The sequence below is a fragment of the Nicotiana tomentosiformis genome, chromosome 6 (genome assembly GCF_000390325.3).
Source record: "Nicotiana tomentosiformis chromosome 6, ASM39032v3, whole genome shotgun sequence".
NCBI classification, from domain to species: Eukaryota; Viridiplantae; Streptophyta; class Magnoliopsida; order Solanales; family Solanaceae; genus Nicotiana; species Nicotiana tomentosiformis.
In genome coordinates this window covers 136469559-136490218 of record NC_090817.1, presented here as the reverse complement: position 1 = coordinate 136490218, position 20660 = coordinate 136469559, and the positions used below count along the sequence as shown (strand labels likewise).

The following is a 20660-nucleotide window of genomic DNA, read 5'->3' as shown; positions in this document are numbered from 1 at the left end:
GGCTTTGACTAAATTCGTATGATGTTTTAGGACTTGTTGGTATATTTGGTTGAGGTCCCGAGGTACTCGGGTGAGTTTCGAGGTGGTTTCGGACCATTTCTAGGCCATTTTTAATTGCTGGTTTTTGTCTACAGGGGTGTGCATCGCGATCGCGAATATTTGGTAGCATTCGCAAAGAGCAAACAACAGTTTGGGGCATTGTGAATCGCGATCGCGGAAGCCCTTTCGCGATCGCGTAGAACAAAATCTCTACTGCATTGACCCGACTTTAGAAGCTTATATCTCGCAATCTATAAGGAATTTGGAGATGATCCAAAAATAAAAGTTGTATCCCTTGATGTCTAGTTTTCGGAAAGTCAAACCATTTGTCATTTGAAGTTTTGTACAAAACGTTATGACTATTATAATAGAGGCTGTCTGGGAGAGTTGGGGAGTTTGTTCTTCGCAATCGCGATTGGTTTTTCGCGATCGCACAGGGAAAATTTTGGGCTGGAAATTATTGTGCTTCGCGATCGCGAAGTATTTTTCGCGACCGCGAAGAGTAAATAACTGGACAGAGAGGTTAAGTTCTGAAAATGGGACTTCCATTTTTACCGATTTGGAGCTCGAGAAGAGGCGAGTTTTGGGAGATTTTCAATAAAAACAACGGGGTAAGTGTTCTTAACTCAATATTGGTTAAATTACCCGAACTAACGGTTGTTTTTAACATTTAATTAGTTAATTAAGTTGAAAAATTGTGAAAACCCTCTTGGTTAAATTTGAAGATTTGAGGGTCGAGTTGATGTCGGATTTGAGTAAAATTTATATGGTTGGACTCGTGGTTGAAAGGACGTTCATATTTTGTAACTTTTGTCGGGTTCCGAGACGTGGATCCCACAGGCAATTTTTGGAGTGTAATTTCAGATTTTGTGAAAAATATTAGTATTTTGATATGGAATTAATTCCTATAATTTTGTGGACTAAATCAAATTTATTGTGACTAGATTCGAGCTATTTAGAAGTTGATATGCGCAGAAAGGAATTTTTGGAGCATTGTTTAGCTTGCTCGACATTGGATTCGTCTTGTTCGAGGTAAGTAACTCTTCTAATCTTAGAGCTGAGGGTATGAACCCCGATTATACGTGGTATGTGTTTGATGTTGAGGTGACGCACATGCTAGGTGACGGGCGTGTGAGCGTGCACCGTTTGAACTGTGATCCTGTTATTCCTGTGGTACTGTGTAGTTACCTGAACTTATCTATAATCATGAAATCTCTACGTACTAGAGTTATCGAGTTGTGACTCGTGTCAGAAATAATGCTTAGGCAAATGTTGGTATTATTGGGACCCACAGAGGTCATTTCTAGTGTCGATTTATTTGTTTAAATTGTAAATTCATACTCAGTCGTGTTCATTCATTTCATATCATCTCCCAGTCTCTGCTGCACATCATATCATCATTTTGGGCTAGTTTCATGACATTGTGATCCCGAGAGACTGGAGAGATTGATGACTGAGTGAGGCCGAGGGTCTGATTGTGAGGATAATTATGGGATCGAGCTGCACACCGCAACAACCCATATTGGCTTTATATACTTTATTATTATGGGATCGGGTTGCCCGCCGCAGCAGGCCAGATTGGCTTATTATAGCACGTGAGTTGTCCGTGCAGATACAAATATTAATACTATAGCATGTGAGTTGTCCGTGCAACACGTGAGTTGTCTGTGCAGATTATAGCGCTTGGGCTGAAGGAGCCCCTCCGGAGTCTGTACATACCCCCAGTGAGCGCAGGTACCTACTGAGTGCGAGTGCCGAGTGCTGAGCGATTGGGAGGACTGAGTGACTGTAAGGAATTAGTGACTGTGAGGACTGAGTGACTGGGAGTAGGGGTGTTCATAAAAAATCGAAAAACCGAACCAAACCGAAAACCAAACCAAACCGACTAAAAAACCGATACTTTTTAGGTTTGTTTTGGTTTTGGTTTTAAATTTTAAAAACCGATCAAATTTGGTTTGGTTTTGGTTTTAATAGAAAAAAATCGAAAAAAACCGAACCAAACCGACTATAAAAATAGCTATATAAATTTATTATTACACCTATATATATGTATATTTTTATATAAAGTTTCTGAAATTTTATGGTACATATTAGTCATTTGTATTTTTGGTCTAGTTCTTTGCTATTATAATAATCTAATTCTTTGTCTTCTAGTTTGATTGGTAGTTTTCTTTTGCTAAGTACAAGAATTTATTTCATGTTAAAAATAATCAATTTTTAATTGAGTACTTAAATTATTCATCACTATTTGAGTCAATTATCATCAATATATCTCGATAAATGATAGATTTCTCAAAGAGCAATTAGTTTGATAGTGTTACGTTGAAAATGTAGTCGCCGGAATATGCGTTTTGTAGTGTATGTCTCATATTTAAGAAAAAACCGATAAATAACCGAAAAAACCGAAAAACCTACAAAAACCGAATCGATAAAAAATCGACTTAATTAGTTTGGTTTGGTTCCAATATTTGAAAAATCGACTTACTTGGTTTGGTTTCTTTTTAGGCAAAAACCGACCCAAACTGAACCATGAACACCCCTAACTGGGAGGACTGGGTAATTGGGAGGATTGAGTGAAATGATACTCTGAGAATATGCATATGATTTTATCACTGAGTTGCATCGCATTGACATGCACATTTGACATACATGCATAGATATGCATTTTTCTCATGTTGTATGGTATCACGTCATTCATGACTTCTCACACATATTGGCATATGGGCATAGTGATGCATTTTCCAGTGGTTATCTGGAAAGAAAATAAAACATCTTATCATTGTTGAAAGGAATTTTGGAATTTCTTTTTTACTGTTTTCAAATTTACTTATATTTTTGGTAAATGATTTGGATTTTCACTGATACACTGGAAAGGCAGAATTACTTTTAGAAATCATGATGTAGCTGAGCATTTATTCTTTGAGTTACTTCTTGTATTACTTGCTTTATGTTGTTATGAACTGTTGTTGGTTATTGGAGCTGGACCCTGACCTTGGTACAAGCTCATCACTACTTTCAACCTAAGGTTAGGTTTGTTACTTATTGAGTACATGGGCTCGGTTGTACTCATACTACACTTCTGCACCTTGCGTGCAGATGTTAGCTGCTGATGTTGTTGTGTTCGTTGGGAGGTGGATCTGAAGGTGTACATGCATTCCGGTTGTAGCTGCCTCTTGTTCATGGTAGCTTTAGATTCATAAAACTCTGTTTATATACTTTTCAAACAGATGATGTATTTATTTCATACCAGCTTTGTAAACTCTATTCTTAGAAGCTCATGATTTGTACTACCAGTTCTTGGGGAAATGTATTGGTTTCATATGTTTTCTTTTAATTAATTTCCTTATTAAATTCATTGGAATTAGATAGTTGATAATTGGCTTACCTAGCGGGTTGGGTTGGGTGCCATCACGACTAGTCAGATTTTGGGTCGTGACAGATGGCCCCCAGTATTCGAGGCCGATCTTAGAGAGGTATCAGATACTGTTGATGTGAACCTTGACTCCGGTTCATAGTCGGTATTTAGTTCTAAGTTAGTACGATCCATTGTTTCCTCATTAAAAACCTTGCCGGAAAACCCATTTAGGACAAAACCCGTTCAAGGGAAAAAGAGTGCAACACGTGCTTTCAGGCCTAATAGTTGCATCATTCCTTGGTCGTTACCTGCAAGTGTTAGTCCAATCCGTAAAATATTTAAAGAAAAGTAATGAATGGAGTCGTACCTTAGCAGTAGTATCGTTTTAAGTGGGTTATGTTCCAGTTGTTCGGTAGCCGCTCACCGTTCACCATTTTGAGTTTGCACGATCCTTTGCCGGTGATCTCAATAATTTGATATGGACCTTCCCAATTCGGTCCCAACTTGCTTTTGTTTGGATTCCGGGTGCTCAGTGTCTTCTTTCTTAACACCAAGTCCCCGACATTGAAGTGTCAAATGTTGGCTCTCCGATTGTAATATATTTCAATCCTTTGCTTTTGGGCGACCAACCGGATGAGGGAAGCCTCGTGCCTTTCATCTAACAGTTCCAGGTTCATACTCATTTCCTCGTCGTTTGACTCTTCGGTCGCATATCAGAACCTGGGACTCGGTTCTCCTACTTTGACCGGTATAAGAGCTTCAGCACTATAGACCAATGCGAACGGGGTGGCCCCGATACTAGATTTTGAGGTCGTACGATATGACCATAGGACTTCAGGGAAAGATTTCCTTCCATTTCCCTTTGGCTGGTCAACCTCTTTTTGAGGTTTTAAATTATGATTTTGTTCGTGGACTCTGCTTGCCCATTCCCACTAGGGTTATAGGGCGTTGATATGATCTTTTTGATCTTATGGTCCTCAAAAAACTTGCTCACTTTACTGCCGATGAACTATTTCCCATTGTCGCACACGATCTCGGCCGGCATTCTGAATCAACATATTATGTGGTCCCATATGAAATAAATAACCTTCTTCTCTCTAACTTTCTCAAATTCTTGGGCTTCCATCCACTTAGAATAATAATCAGTCATAAATAAGATAAATTGAGCCTTACCGGGTGCCCAAGGCAGGGGACCAACGATGTTCATTCCCCATTTCATGAACAGCCAGGGTGATAAGACCGAATGCAGCGGTTCCCCGGGCTAATGGATCATTGGAGCATGCCTCTGACATTCGTCGCATTTTCGTATGAACTCCTTTGCATCCTTTTCCATGTCAATCCAGTAGTAGCCGACTCTGATTATCTTCTGAAACAATGACTCGGCGCCCGAATGGTTCCCGCAGGTGTCCTCATGGACTTCCCTCAAAACATACTCGGTGTCTCTCGGTCCCAGACATATGGCTAGTGGGCCATCGAATGCTCTTCTGAATAGGGTACCATCTTCGAACAAACTGAACCGGGCCGCCTTCGTACGCAGAGCTCTTGATTCTTTATGATTTGAGGCAAGTTTTTAGGTCTTCAGGTAATCTATGTATTTGTTTCTCCAGTCCGAGGTTAAGCTTGTCGAGTTTATCTCGGCATGGCCTTCCTCCACTACCGATTTCATGAGTTGTACGACCGTTCCCGAGTTGAATTCATCGTCGTCGACTAACGATCCCAAGTTATCAAGAGCATCGACCTCGTTGTTTTGATCCTGAGGTACATGTTGTAAAGTCCATTCCCTGAACCGATGTAACGTTACCTGTAGCTTATCCAGGTATCTTCGCATTCATTCCTCTTGGACTTCAAACGTTCCATTGACTTGGTTCACCACGAGGAGGGAGTCTCACTTAGCTTAGAGAACCTCGGTCCCCAAGCTTTTAGCCAGTTCAAGACCTGCAATCATGGCCTCATACTCGGCCTCGTTATTAATCAATTTTATAGTTATAATAGATTGCCTAACTACATTACCCGTCGGTGGCTTCAACACGATGCCAAGTCCGGAACCTTTTGCATTCGAGGCACCATCCGTAAAGAGGGTCAGATTCCGAAAGAGTTCCCCGAGTTCAACAATAACTCCTTCTCGACCTCAAGAATTAGGGCCAGCGTGAAGTCGGCCACGAAGTCCGCCAAACTTTGAGATTTGATGGCGGTTTGAGGTCGATATTCGATATCGTACCCGCTGATCTCCACGACCCATTTGGCCAATCGTCCCGAGAGCTCGGGCTTATGCATTATGTTTCTTAATGGGTAAGTAGTCATAACACATACCTGATGGCATTGAAAATACGGTTTTAGCTACCTAGAGGCGCTTAGCAAAGCGAGCACACATTTTTCTAGGTGAGGACCTAGTTTCGGCCTCGCCTAGGGTTCTACTAACCTAATAGACAGGAAATTACGTACCTTCCTCTTCCCGGACCAGGACTCCACTTACCGCTGCCTCGTATACCACCAAGTACAAGTACAACTGTTCGTCTGCCTTCAGAGTATGAAGCAAAGATGGGCTCGAGAGGTACCGCTTGAGTTACTACAAGGCTTGTTGGCACTCTGGGTCCATGAGAAGTTATTCTTCTTCTTCAACAGTGAGAAGAACCGATGGCTCTTATCGGAAAACCTCGATATGAATCGACCCAAAGCGGATATGTGCCCGGTTAACCTTTGAATGACCTTGACATTATCCACAATGGTGATGTACTCGATGGCCGTGATTTTATCGGGATTAATCTCGATTCCCCGGTTGGACACCATGAATCCGAGGAATTTCCTGGACCCGACTCCGAATGCACATTTTTCCGGGTTCAACTTTATATTGTATTTCTTCAATATATTGAAGGTTTCCTGCAAATGTTTCAAATGGTCCTCTGCTCGTAGGGACTTAACCAACATATCGTCAATGTAAACCTCCATTGATTTTCCTATTTGCTCTTCGAACATCCGATTTACTAGGCGTTGGTAAGTGGCACCAATGTTTTTTAGTCCGAATGGCATTACGTTATAGCAGTAGGTACCGTATTTAGTGATGAAGGATGTTTTTTCCTGGTCGTCCGGGTCCATCCGAATTTAGTTGTACCCGGAGTAGGCGTTGATAAAACTGAGGATCTCGTGGCCGGCCGTGGCATCGATCATGCGATCGATATTTGGCAGAGGGAAAGATTCCTTGGGACATGCCTTGTTTAAGTCTTTATAGTCTACACATATTCTTAAGTTATTCCCCTTTTTAGGGACTACTACTATGTTTGCTAACCAATCTAGGTACTTAACCTCCCGGATGGACCCTATTTTAAGAAGTTTAGATACCTCGTTCTTGATGAATGCATGCTTGACTTCGGGCTGAGGCCTCCTTTTCTGCTTGACCAGATGGAACCTCGGATCCAGGCTTAGATTGTGAGTAGTTATCTCCGGCGGAATCCCCATCATATCGAGGTGGGACCAAGCAAAACAATTTATGTTAGCTATAAGGAATTGAATGAGTTTTTTCCTGAGCTCGAGACTTAGCCCCGTGCCCAAGTGTACCTTACGATCAGACATATGCTTGATCAATATGACTTGCTCCTGTTCTTCGACTGTTGATTTGGGGGCGTCGAAATCATCAGGGACTATGAAAGACCTAGGAACGTAGTCGTTGTCCTCATCCATCCCATGCTTCTCCGGTTCGATCGAGGGAGGTATCTGTAATTGCTATTTGGTTTCGTCTCTGGACACCGGACCTAGACCCTTCAACGTCGAAAGTACGGATACCAGGATCACCTCGTCGACCGCAAACATCTTCTTTGTAGCCGGTTGTTCTCCGTAAACTGTTTTAGTCCTTCATGGCGTCAGGAATTTCAGCACCTGGTGCATCGTCGAGGGAATTGCCCTCATGTTGTGAATTCATGGTCTCCCGAACAGAGCATTGTACCTTATGTCTCATTCGATCACGCAGAATTTTGTTTCCTGAATGGTTCTGGCGGTGTTCACCGATAATGTTATCTTCCCTTTAGTTGTCTCACATGCCATGTTGAATCTATTTAGAACCCTGACTGCAGGTACGATTTGGTCTTGTAGACCTAGTTGTTCCACGACCCTCGATCTAATGATATTGGCCGAACTACCTATAACAATTAACACACACTTAATTCGAGATTTATTTATGAGTACAGATATTATTAATGTATCGTTGTAGGGATGTACGATGCCTTCAACGTCCTCGTCGTTTAAAGACAATGTTCCTTCTGGTACGTAATCTCGAGTCCATTTTTCCCTTGTGATGGATATTTGGTGCGCTTTAACATCGGTCCCTGGGGAACGTCGACCCCCTTGGTGATCATGTTAATGACGGGCAGAGACTCCTCCTACTCGATCTGCTTACTAGAATCTCTATTCCTGAAATGGTTTTTGGCTCGATCGCTCAGGAACTCTCAGAGATGTCCGTTGTTGAATAACCGGGCTACTTCCTCTCTCAATTGTCGGCAATCCTCTGTTATGTGGACGTGAGTGCCATGATATTTACATATTAAGTTGGGATCCCTTTGGGCTAGATCGGACTGTATAGGTCGAGACCACTTGGTATCTTTGATGTGTCCGATGGCAGATACGATAGCAGCAACATCGACATTGAAGTTGTACTCCGATAACCTCAGCGCTTCTTTAGGCCCGATGGGCCTGTCGAAACCATTTTTACTCATGAATCCTCGGTTATTTTGACACCGATCGCTTCTTCTTTCACTTCTCACAGGGTTTCGTCCAGACCCGTTACCCCTACAATCACCGTTGTACGGTTGATACCGATCTCTACTTGACCTTGGTTCATGATCAACGTCTCTTTTGGATCTATCATTAGCTCAGACGGGATAAACAAACCGGGAAGGGGCCCCAAGCTGATCATCTTCTACCCTAATTTTTGATTGGTACCGGTTATGTACATCGGCCCAAGTTACAGCCGTATATTCTACCAGATTTTGCTTCAACTACTGCGAAGCCAATGAGCTTCGAGTATTGAGTCCTTGGGGCGAAGGCCTGGACGACCCAATCGTCTGGCATCGACGTCAGGTTCATCCGTTCCATTTGAAACCTTGACACGAACTCCCTGAGCATCTCGTTATCTCTTTGTTTTACCTTGAAAAGGTCCGACTTCCTGGTCTCGACCTTAATGGCTCCAGCGTGCGCTTTTACAAAAGCATCTGCAAGTATAGAAAATGAGTCAATATAATTTGGGGGCAACTTGTGATACCATATCATTGCTCCTTTTGACAAGGTCTCTCTGAACTTTTTCAGCAGGACATATTAGATCTCATCGCACACGTGTACGAGGTCACATATTCAATTGGATCAGTTATTCTGTTGTACTTAGGAATTTTAGGTATGCAAAACTTCTTCGGGATCGGCTTCGGCGCTGCGCTAGGAGGAAAAGGTTTTTGAACAAACTTTTTGGAGTCTAGGCCTTTCAATATCGGTGGTGCTCCGGGGATTTGGTCGACCCTAGAGTTGTAGGTCTCCACCTTCTTGCCGTTGGCTTCAATTTTTTTTTTCCCGTTTCTACCTGTTTTATCAATTCTTCGAGCATCTTTATTATCTCAGGGTTGGTCCCGGGTTCAACTTCATTTGGCGTATCTGTGGCTGGTACATTTCTGCGAGTATTTTTCCGGGACGGTTCGGGTTCAACTCTACTAGGAGCGTGACTTTGGTTCTGCAGTTGGGCTATCGCTGCCTGCTGAGCCGGCAACATTTTGAAGATCACCCGTAAGTTGATCCTATCTCCTTCATCGTCACGAGCAATTTGGGCTACCGACCGGACTCCCCAGCGGATGATGTTCCCAGGAACGATAGGCAAATTCGTGTTAATGGCCATATATGAGTTGGCGTCGATCGGGTCCGGGCACCGTATTATTGTTCTCGCTATGGTGGCCAGACTCAACATCCATGTTTAGAGGGGCAGATTGAGAGTTCTACATTTCAAACTTTGACCTGAAATCAAAGACACTCCAAAGAGCAAGTGTGAAGTAGGGTGTGTTATGGAAATTTATATCAAATTGCCACTATCTTCCTTAGCCCCAACGGTGGGCGCCAAACTGTTTACCCTGAAAATCGGATAACAATTAAATTTGTAAGTGGTTTTAAAGATATGCGGATTAATTTGATACAAAACGATAAATTGAGTTAGAATGGACAAGTAAAGATAGAGTAAATTAAAACCACGCGAGGAGGATGATTCCAGCCTTAGTGAAGCATTCACCCTCGATCCGGGCTCACAATGGACAACTTTTATGAACGAGAGAAAAGCTTACAATAACGGTGGAAATAGTAGTATATTACTTTGGAATGTGTGTTACAATGTGCCTAATGAATTATTAGACCGTCCCTTTATATAGTAGGAGAATCCTACTCTAAGTACAACTCTATAAAAGGTAAAAAATTTCTATTTAACTGATTGCCGGTTGTTCATCGATACGTGCCGAGATCCATGCCGTGATATTTGACCTGTCGCGAATATTACGGCCTTCTGCTGGTCGTACTTGATTGCTCGACAATGTTCTCCGAAGTCTTTCAGGATTTGGATCGATCTCTAATCATGACCCCCCCCCCTCCCCCGGATATTTTCGAAGGCAGACAACGTGTCTCCGGATTCTGACCCGATGAGACCTTTATTTCGATTCCGATCCTTCGCAATCATATCTCGAGCTCGTTTTACCCTATTGGAAATCGGAGTATATCATGAGCTCGGTTTTACCCGTATAAAGTACTATTTTTAGATATGACATATTTTTTATGCGGTGAAATTACGGACACAAGCTAAGGTTGGCAGTTGGCACCCTGCAGAGGATTCAGATTTCGGAGCTCCGAGATTTACTACCTTTTTTGCCCGTGCTACACTTGTTCTTTTCTTCTCTTGAATTTTCCTCTCTTATCTTATTTAATTAAAGAGTTTCCTTTTTGTTTTGTCACTTATAAGGCCACGACATTAATGGGTTCGTTGGAGCAAGAAATTTTGATAAGACGATCAAAATAAAATTCATATATACCATCCTTGAGATTTGAACCCCTCTCTATATATATATATATATTAAACGGATTCAATATTTTAATATAATATATAAAAAAATTATATTTATGTAATTAAATTTTATTGGGTGTGCGAATAAAATTCTTTAAAAAAAATTGGAAGTTACTATATAAGGTATAGACATCTTTTAATGATGCGATGTTTTATGAGAAAAATCGTATGTGCTTGATTCAAAGCGGATAATATTACTATATCCGTTTCAGTTTATGTGAACTTATTTCCTTTTTGGTCCGTTCCAAAAATAATGAACCATTTCTAAATTTGAAAATAATTTTGCTTAAACTTACCATTCTACCCTTAATGAGAAGCTTTTATAATCACACAAATACTCTGTACCCATTTTTGACTTGTTTAGGACCATAAATTCTAAAAATCTTTATTTTTTTAAAATTCCGTACTCAATCAAACAAATTTGCATAAATTAGAACGAAGAAAATATATTATATTAAAAATAACTTTGAATATGTTGAGCCTTAGAACTGATATCGCAATCCAAATTCCACAAGAAATATGATGATGGTTGAGTGATGGTGCGGGACTAGATTTGCACAAATTTTATAGTGCAAATCAACAACCTCGATATGTGCAAGAAATACAAGTTTAGATAACTTAACAAGACGGAAAAGAAATAAATCAAGATTTATCTTCTCTTGCATGTCGACAAAACACGACGTTTGAAGTTTGCACCTATTCAGCAAATATCCCAATTGCGTGACAAAAAACGATAGTCCAGTTGCTTCTTGTCATTATTTTTCAGTTTTGTTTTTGTCCTTTTTCAGGTAATTGAACCTTATATATTACGGCATGAATATACCAACATCAAATCCATATGAAACAAACTCGTTAATTCTCAGAAAAATAAAATGAAAAGTTCAAACAACAAAAACAATGAGCTAGAATGCTTATATGAATCTTGGATGAATCTGCAACATGAAGAACTAAGGGAACTTGAACAAGCTGCAGCAGCTCCCAAAAACAGCCCAAAAGATGAAGAAAAACAAACTCAACTCATTGATAAAATTATAAACCATTTCCAAGACTACTGTAACAACCGTAGTCGCTTAGCCAAAAAGGATGTGTCACCATTCTTTGCACCCACCTCGTGCACCCCATTGGAGAACTCAGTCCTATGGATTGGTGGGTGCAGACCATCTTCATTCGTACGTCTCATTTACGCTCTCTTCTGCGGTATGGAAATCGAGTCTCATATTACTCAGTTTCTTAAGGGGATAACAAGAAATGGCGAAATCCGTGAGTTTACGGCGAAACAAATGAATATGGTGGACGAGTTGCAAAACAAGACGATTCGAGAAGAAGGGAAGCTCTCGTCAAGATTGGCTAGCTTGCAAGAAGAGATAGTAGACCAGCCGCTTATTAGCAAGACGAAGAAGAAGAAAGATGGAGATGATGATGTAGAGTGTGAGAATGCAGATGAACCGTTGGATAAACATAGCAAATACATGGCAGCTATAATGGAGGAAGCTGATGAGTTGAGGATGAAGACATTGAAAGAGATTGTGGTTATACTTGAACCTGCTCAAGCTGTGGAATACTTAGCAGCAGCTAAGAAGATTAGGCTTTGTATCCAACAATGGGGAAAGAAGAGAGATCATGATCATACCAACTAATTCATTTAGTTGTTTTGGTATTTCTTATATCTGCCAATTAACTTAAAAGAAAAACATGTATGGTTGGATAATTTTAGTTTGATGAACTTGTTTAATTTGTTTTGTACTAGTTTAGGATACTTCTTGTTTTGATGTTTGAATTTTTTTTGCACCTACAAGTACTCTATTCTTCCGTCCTCCTGTTCTATTTAATGTTATTTGACTGAGCACAGAGTTAAAAAAAAAAAAAAAAATTTAAAACTTGTGCACCGACTTGCCGGAAGGCCATTGATTAGCGGTTCCATATGTTGCTAAAGTAACAGCTGCGAGATTTTTATCATTGATCACTAAACAAACTCAGCAAAAAAGGCAATTCGGTGCATAAAACATCTCCCGTTCACACAGGGTCCGAGAAAAAATCGTACCCCGCAGGGGTGTGATATAGACAGCCTACCCTGATGCTAGCATCAATGGCTTATTCTATGGCTCGAATCAGCCAAATCTTAAGAACTTTATCTTCCTGTGGAACCACAACTTTCATCAATGAGAATTGACTAGAAAGAGAAACCAGAAGCTACATTTCCAAAGATGATATTCTAAAATTGAGGAGAGGAAGTGAAGCAAGTTGAGGAAATGATAATATTTGCTTAAACTTTTGAACATTTTGAAACAGAAAGAGAACAATAATTCTTTACCAAATCTCATAAACAAAAAACACTTACAAATAACATGAAGTTTATCTACTGAACGAATGAAAACTAGATAAGATGTAAGGATGAAATCGGGAACTAAGAAGGAAAAAGCAGCAGAATATTGATAGTCTTCAACACGTTTAGTAGTTGAGCAGGCTAGAAGCAACTCTATTTTGAGGAACGAGCAAAAAAATCCAACATTTAGGGTTCCAAGGACTGTCCAATAGATCATATAGTACAATTAATCTAAAATTCTTAAAACATTGATGTAATTATCCCCAAAAAACCTCCTAATTGTATGTTATCTAAGGATGATTTTGGACATTGTGACCAAAACCAGTATAAATAAAAGAATCAAAGAATAAGCATTTGACCTTTAGATGGTTGGAATAGTTCAAATAACGGAACTAAAGCTTTCAATGGGATCAGACTCTTCAAGCATGGAAGCTGCCTGGAAACAATCAGCAGCATCAGCTACCCGTCCATCGTCTCTATGAACCAATCCCAAGTGGTACCAAGCTATGCGATTGGTAGGTTCGATCTTCAATGCATCTGAGAATAATGCTCTTGCCAATGGCAACATCTTCGACCCCATTTTAGCCAATAAAGCACCAAGCAAGATCTTGCATTGCACATGATTAGGCTCTACTAATAGTGCATTTACATAAGCAGCCAAGGCTTTGTCATTTTCGCCCTGTCTTTCAAGCATCACACCTGAAACAAAATGAAATAGAAGAATCAATAGAAGTTTACCCTGCTTATCTTTTTCCCTCATGTTAAGAAGGAAGCTTTTAGGTATTGAAGAGAAAAGCGCAGCTGATATGTAAGCAAGCAGCCTTATCAACAACAACAACAACAACAAGAAGCCCAGTGAATTCTCACGAGTGGGGTCTGGGGAGGGTAAGATGTACGCAGCCTTACCCCTACCCTGAAAGGGCAAAGAGGTTGTTTCCGATAGACCCTCGGCTAAAGAAAGAATGAAAAGAAGTAACGGCAACAAGTATGCAGCCTTATCATACCTCATAATGTGGTAAGTTTTACTCAGTATTAGACTACTGCTCTAATAATTACTATCTAAATATCCATAACCACAATACAGAAGAATTCTGTTGGTGAAATTGTCTTTTATTAATAAATTTTTTTTTTTTTTTTTTTTTTGGTTGTTGGTGAAATTGCCTCTTTTCAATGTCAACTCATTGCTGTCAATGACGCTAGACAACCACCAAACTTGTCATCATTTTCTTAGAAATGAGAAATACAACTACAAGCGCACTAATATAGACAAAAACAAAGCCATAGACAACATTTTGTTCAAAAGTTTCTCCACTCTCCTTGATTTCCAACTTTAATTCCAGGGCTTTTCTACTTTTCTTGGTAACACTGGTGTCTGGACCAGCTTGTACGCATCTCAACTAGTGTTTCAACGCATTCTACTTTCACTGCCTATTACACTATGATAGTATGATGAGTTGAATGTTAAATTAGAACAATTTTCAAGCAATACAGACATCTTGTTACTCCCGTGTATTCTCAGAGAAACAAGAAGGCCACTGGGGGTCGAAGTTTCTAACAGTGTTTCTATAACTTCACACCCAAAAGAGTAGCACCTCTCTGTTTGTAGAGGGGGAAAATGCTATGATCAATATAGGCGGATTCAGGATTTAAAATCTATGAGTTTAACCTTTAATGTTTTTAACATTAAACCTATTATATTTTTAAAATTATGGGTTCATGTCTACTATCTATTGCAACTTTAGTGAAGTTTTACACATAAATTTATGCTCCACTTCGAAAGTTATAAGTTCAACTGAATCCGTAACTATAGTGGTACATCGGCTCCTAATGATCAGAGAGAAGGGAAAGGAAAAGAAATAAAAGAAGGGTAAATGTATGAGAATTATTTAGTTTTCTTTCTTCATCTCGGAGAGAATTTGTCAAAGAAGTTGGGCCTATATTGTTAGATGTTCAAGACAGAATAAAATATTTGGTCTCTGCAGTTGAGGAATTTTACTTCTTTGAACATTCTCTACCCTCTTCATCAATAAGCGAAAGGGATGGTAGAATTTCAAACTATATCATTGTTCCCCTCCTCTCCAAACACAGAGAAGTCTTTGTAGGACAAGGGACATCATGAAGCTAGTTTACAAGACCCTCAAAATGCTTAAGACGCGTTTGTGACAAAATAAATAATAGGAAGGATCGTAATTACTAGGTGTCATTTTTTCCCCTCTACCACTCATTTATAGAAAAAACATTAAGTAGTTTTGAACTGTGTCTATTAAGAACTTCTCATAACCAGAAAGCAAATGAATCAGAAAAGCTTAGAATGGTAGAGCTTCATGTTGATTTTGTAATACCATAAAGTGAAGTGACTCATTAAAATCTTAATTACTCTTTACAAAACTCTGATGGCACAATGGACGCCATACACTATGTTTGGTATTTTAGAAGAAAACTAAGTTAAGATTTTGCTTATAGTAACATTTACTCAAGTTTCAGTAAACTTCACCTATACCAGAGTTTGTGACGTTTTAGAGGTAAGTTCCCCTCCCTCCCCACCAACCTTCCTAGAAAAGAAAAATGAAACAAAAGCAACTTCAGCAAGTCAGCTATTTCTAAATTCCTAAATTGTTGGGTTCGGTTATATGAATCCTCAATAATCATTCCGCTCTATTTAGACTCGTCTCCATCCAATACTATTAGGGGTTTGCTAACTAGGCATTCTCTACATTTTTTACGGACATATTAAATATATAAACAAACTAAAAAGATTTCTAGTGAATACCATACCTAGTGTAGGAATACCAACACAACTAAGCCTTAATCCTAACTAGTTAGTTTTACCTATATGAATCTTTTGCTCCCCCCCCCCCCCCCCCCCCAAAAAAAAAAAAAGAAGCAGAGCTAAATGTAGAAGTACCTGGAATCTATCCCATGTTTCAAACTCTAAAATATTACATCTCTTTGGAAGGCTTGTATTAAGATCAAATATGCAGCATCAAAATTAGTATTTCAGAAAGTTCTCAGATAACAGCTGTAAAAACATTGAAGGGGCGCATAATGCTAAAGGAGGAGGAAGAGAAACATGCTTGAACTTCACAAGGTACAAAGTAAACAAGCACCATGCACTTTCTCAATTCTCCTGTTATTACTACTCCTATAACTAAACTAAAATTATTTAAAATGACATATAAAATGTATACTACTGTAAATGATTACATAAAAAATCTAATGCAATGTAGATCACACAAGAAGCATTGTCTTAAAACTGTTAGGAGGGTTTCTCCCAGGTCAGGCAAAAGGTGCATAAAAAAGGAAAAGCTAAATTCTAATTCGAATGTAACAAATGTTACTTTATCTGAACCTGCCAACAATAAGCAGATCCAACACTTCATTTTGCTATTTCTATATTAAGAGTACCTACATGAGTCAGAATTGCATGAATGAGGTAATTTTCCAAGTCCTATTTGGGTTACTCACAACCATGTTAGGCCAACACCTCAGTCTTAGTTGCAATCACCTTTTTACTTTTAATTAATTTGATGTCAAGTAAAGAAAACGAAATGTCAAGTAAAGAAAACGAAGGAAGAAAGTCAATTAATAAACTACAAAATAGCTGGATCTGTCATTATAAATTAAGTTCATAATCTTGCCTTCTGTATGCAAAGTGTCTGCTGAATACTCGATAAGAGCTCTAGCTTTCTCCAAACATGTCTCTGCATCCTTCCAATGTGAAAGGTTAGAGTACAAGTTTGCCAGGCCATGCCAAACTTCATATTCATTTACGTTATCTTCCTCCAACTGTAATAGATAAGTACAAAAAGAAAATGAATTTAATGAAGTCAGAACCAGAAACATAGCATATATGGCAAGCATCTTCTGTTCTATCATAATAGAAGTTAAAAAAAATTCAGCGGTACGGCACCAAAGCAAGTCACAGAACAACTACAGGCAAACGTAAAATGGGCTTTCCTAATATGTATTCTTCTCTTCATTTGTAAGACCATTAGAATAACAATAGAAAGAAATATGCACACATCCAATCTCACTGTTTGATAACTCACCCAAACCGCTCGTGCACCTCAATAGACCCAAATACAACTATCCTTTTGTTTGAGAATGCAATTACAACTATTAACAAGAGAGTCAGGAGCCAAGTAAAATGATTTAATTTGTTTCTTAATTCTGGGGAGAGCGGGGGCAGGCAGAGGGGAGAAGGGGGAGTCAAAACTGGTTTTGAAATTGTAACTATGGAATTTCAGAATCAGAATCTCATTGGTGGTTACTTCTATCCCAGTTCTGAGTTCCAAATGCAGACTACTATGGGGCATCTGGTGGTGGGAAGTGAAAAGGAAAATCTGAGATATACATATATGTTCCCGATACAGTTACTAGAAAATAAAATCTAACCTGAGGTGCATTTCTGAATGGTCCATAAGATTTCCTTTGAGCTTGAACCAGTGCAAGGAGATAACGATAAGTTTCAATGGCATCCATGTGCCGCGACTGAGATATTTTTAGCTTAGCTTTCATTCTTAGCAGAGGTCCTTGATCCCACTTTACAGTCTCCTCTAAGGCCGCATCAGTAACTACTTCAGCCTCTGTATAGCGCTGTTGAGCAGAAAGAACTAAAGCAAGCAGTCTCCAACCTCTTACAGCAGATCCTCCTGTTACATCAAGATACTTTTTTGCATAGCACAAAGCTGCATCCAGATTACGGTGTTCTGCATATTGAACACCTAACTCAAACATCAAATCTGAATTTTCATTCTCTAAAGCCATTGCACCATCTAAAGATTTCAAAGCCTCAGATTGAAGGCGTGATCTCTCAAAATCAGAGGTTGCAACTTTGGCCTGCTTGCCCAAACAAAGACCTAACATGCGGAGACCAACACCTTTCAAGTGTTCATTTAAACCCTGTGCATTAGTTATTGCCCTCTGTGCATACTTCACTCCCTCAGCAGCAAGAAAGACCTCCTCTGAGCAAATTTTAGCGGCCAACAACAATGAGAGAATGTCATCAGGTTCTTCATCCTTATGCAGAGACTTCCTCAGCAGACTTAAGGACGTTTTGTTCTGTCCGGCCGCACTATAACAAAGAGCCAAAGCTCGCCATCGGTCAATCCTGCTAAGTACCCCTGGCATTACCTCTTCAAGTTGCTTAGCTAAAACAGAGGTTTGGCTGCATACAGACAGAGCAAATGTAAGGTGCTCTAAAACTGAAGGGTCCCATTTGATCTTACCAAGGTAAACTTTTCTCATCAGAATCATAAACAGCAGGATTGCTTCTTCCAGATTGTTCCTAGGTACATAAGAATCGTCAATTTGCACAGCTAAGCTTGGTGGGCATACCTCAACCCCACTATAAAGCAAAAACACAGCAAAAGCTTTTTGAATCCTTGCACAGCAGTCATTATCGAGATTCCATTGGCTTAAGAGGGCACGGCGGTAGGCAGTCATTGCTTCAGAATAGCAACCAGCTTGCTTCCATAGTTCTGGAAGGAGCTCAACAGCATGGCTGACGGTTTCTTGCAGCTTATTCTCTACAAGTACATCAGGTATTCCATTATCGAATATCTTCTCTACAGCATCAAGCACACTTTGACACTCACGAGCAGCCTCTACAAATTCCCAACCAAAGAAAGGTCTGTAAATAATCAAATCAAAGAAATAGTAGCAATTATTCATTATCTTGGATAAACTATAGAAATTGCCTTGTACCAGTCAGTCTCCCAAGCTTCTGAAGGGACTTTGCTTTCAAATATATGGCCTCGAGGACCAGACCAGCAGCATGCTGTGAGACGCCCGGCACAGACTCAACGCTGCGAGTGCGGCCCTTTTTAGAAGGTTGTTTCTCAGTAACAGAAGGCTGCATTCTCTGTATGGCTGATTGGAGATCAATACCATCAAACACCCTAAGAGCACCTTCCACATTTCCTCTTTGATATTCCAATCTTCCAAGTAGAGCTCGCGCTTCCTGCAATCAAAATTATGAATCTTCAGCAAACGCATGCCTTCAAACCTTTAAGTTCATACTGATGACAATGGAAGGGAGAGATAAAGGAAGTAGAAAAAAACATTTATAAATTAACACAACTTAAAGTGCTTTCAGGAAAATAAGATAAAATACATTGACGTCAACAAGCATTTCAAATTTACATGCAAATTGGACCTGAATCCTAGTTTTAAATACAATCCGACCAATATTAATCCTGTCAAAACAAAAAAAGCTTTAAAGTCCTTAGTTTCTTTTTTCTAGACAAGAAGCCACAATGTATTTTGCTTATTCAATCGAAGTCTGTAATTCCTTTAATGCAAGGTAATTGAACATAGACTTTCACCTGAAACCTAAAGCATCACCAAATGATAACAGATGAGAAAACTCAGAACTCGCAAAGACTTTAAGTAAGGCATTATGCCTATAATTGATGGAAAGCATACAACATAATAATATAAACTCACAACTCGCGGAGACTGGGTATCGTCAAGAATTATCACTTGAAGCCTAAAAGATTAAAGTGACTTGACTCTCAAACTCACAATCAGTGAATTCCTTCATACATTTAAGCCACCACAAAAGAATTCCGGGGGCGACCATAAATCTAATTGAAGAAAGCATTCTCTTCTAACTTATCACTATGAGTTTGTTACACGAAAAATAAAAAGATGCAGTAGGAATGCAAAGGAAAAAAAGACATAAACTTTGGGAAACACTGACCTCAAAATTGAGGGACAAACCATCACGCAATGCAGATTCAGCCTCTTGAATATTTCCTTCATCAAGTTTTGCTTCAACAACCGTTGTTTGCATGCAAATCCCATTTGCACAAACTTGCCTGACCGATGGATCAATATCAACCTGCCCTAATTCTGCTGATTCGTTTCCAGACATCTCTATCCCCCCACTTTCTATGCTCACTACATTTAAAAAAAAGCATCATTAGCAATGCAATTTGATCCCTTAGCTTCTATAGCTTCAAGAAAATGTGCAAAGCCTTTGCCCATTTTCGTTCTTGATATTAATATATACAACAAGCTATATATTAACTACCCAATTGGTGAAAAGATCCATCATTTTTATAAAACACACACACACAAAATAAAAAAAGAAAGAAGAAGAGAGGATGCAACAGAATGCAAAGAAAGAAAAAAAAACATAAACTTTGGCGACCACTCACCTCAAAATATCATTTTTCAATCACAATTCTATGCATTGAAATAACCAAAACCGTGAGAGTTATGAAAATTGAATCTTGAAAAATCAAAGCACAGAGAATTTCAAAATAAGATTAAAAGGGAAGGGCTATTACCTCAAATGTTGTGGATTTCGGTGGCAGATGAATGGTGTTAAAGGTTTATTATTTGTACAGCCAAAAGGGGTCAAAATATTTTCTGGATCAGAAAGGGAGAGGGAAAGAGAAAGAGGAGGACAACAAGAAGAAGAATGGTGACAGCGTTGTTGAGTTTTGACTTATAATTCGGAATATCCTAGTAAAAAAAACAAAGGGAGAAAAGTACAAACGGTCCAGGTTTTATATTCCTCCACATTTGGGAGTTTTGTACTTACCGCCGGCAAGTTTTCGAAAAAACTTATCCCCCTAATTTTATGCACAAAATCTTGTATTATATTAATATTAATATTAAATAATAAATGGAGCTAAGCATATAAATTAATTTATCATGATTAAGTAATAAATCTTCATGTAATTTCTTCCTCTTTCAGTTTTCTATTTTTGGATTGATTTCCATTATTTATTTAGCTGGCATAAATCATTTTAAATTGTAGCAACTGAAAATTATATACCCAATATACATTACTTGTAGATTCAAAACAGAATTACCCCTTCATATTGATTTTTATTTTTTTTTATTTTCGTAACCCCTTCATA

General features: G+C 39.2%; 2 protein-coding genes across 2 annotated transcripts; one reads left to right on the top strand and one right to left on the bottom strand.

Moving 5' to 3' along the window:
* The first annotated feature begins 11289 nt into the window (after nucleotides 1–11289).
* LOC104086562 (protein DOG1-like 3) lies at nucleotides 11290–12209 on the top strand. The gene has a single exon (XM_009590858.4). The coding sequence runs from the start codon at nucleotides 11336–11338 to the stop codon at nucleotides 12098–12100; it is 765 nt and encodes a 254-aa protein (XP_009589153.1). The 5' UTR covers nucleotides 11290–11335; the 3' UTR covers nucleotides 12101–12209.
* Nucleotides 12210–12910: 701 nt separating this feature from the next.
* Nucleotides 12911–20221, bottom strand: LOC104086558 (protein NPG1). Its single transcript, XM_009590855.4, has 6 exons — nucleotides 20082–20221; nucleotides 19490–19689; nucleotides 18493–18748; nucleotides 17182–18392; nucleotides 16425–16572; nucleotides 12911–13485 (listed from the first exon to the last, which is right to left on the bottom strand). Exons 2-6 carry the CDS (start codon nucleotides 19661–19663, stop codon nucleotides 13166–13168), a joined length of 2109 nt encoding a protein of 702 aa, XP_009589150.1. The 5' UTR covers nucleotides 19664–19689; nucleotides 20082–20221; the 3' UTR covers nucleotides 12911–13165.
* Between the last annotated feature and the right edge of the window lie 439 nt (nucleotides 20222–20660).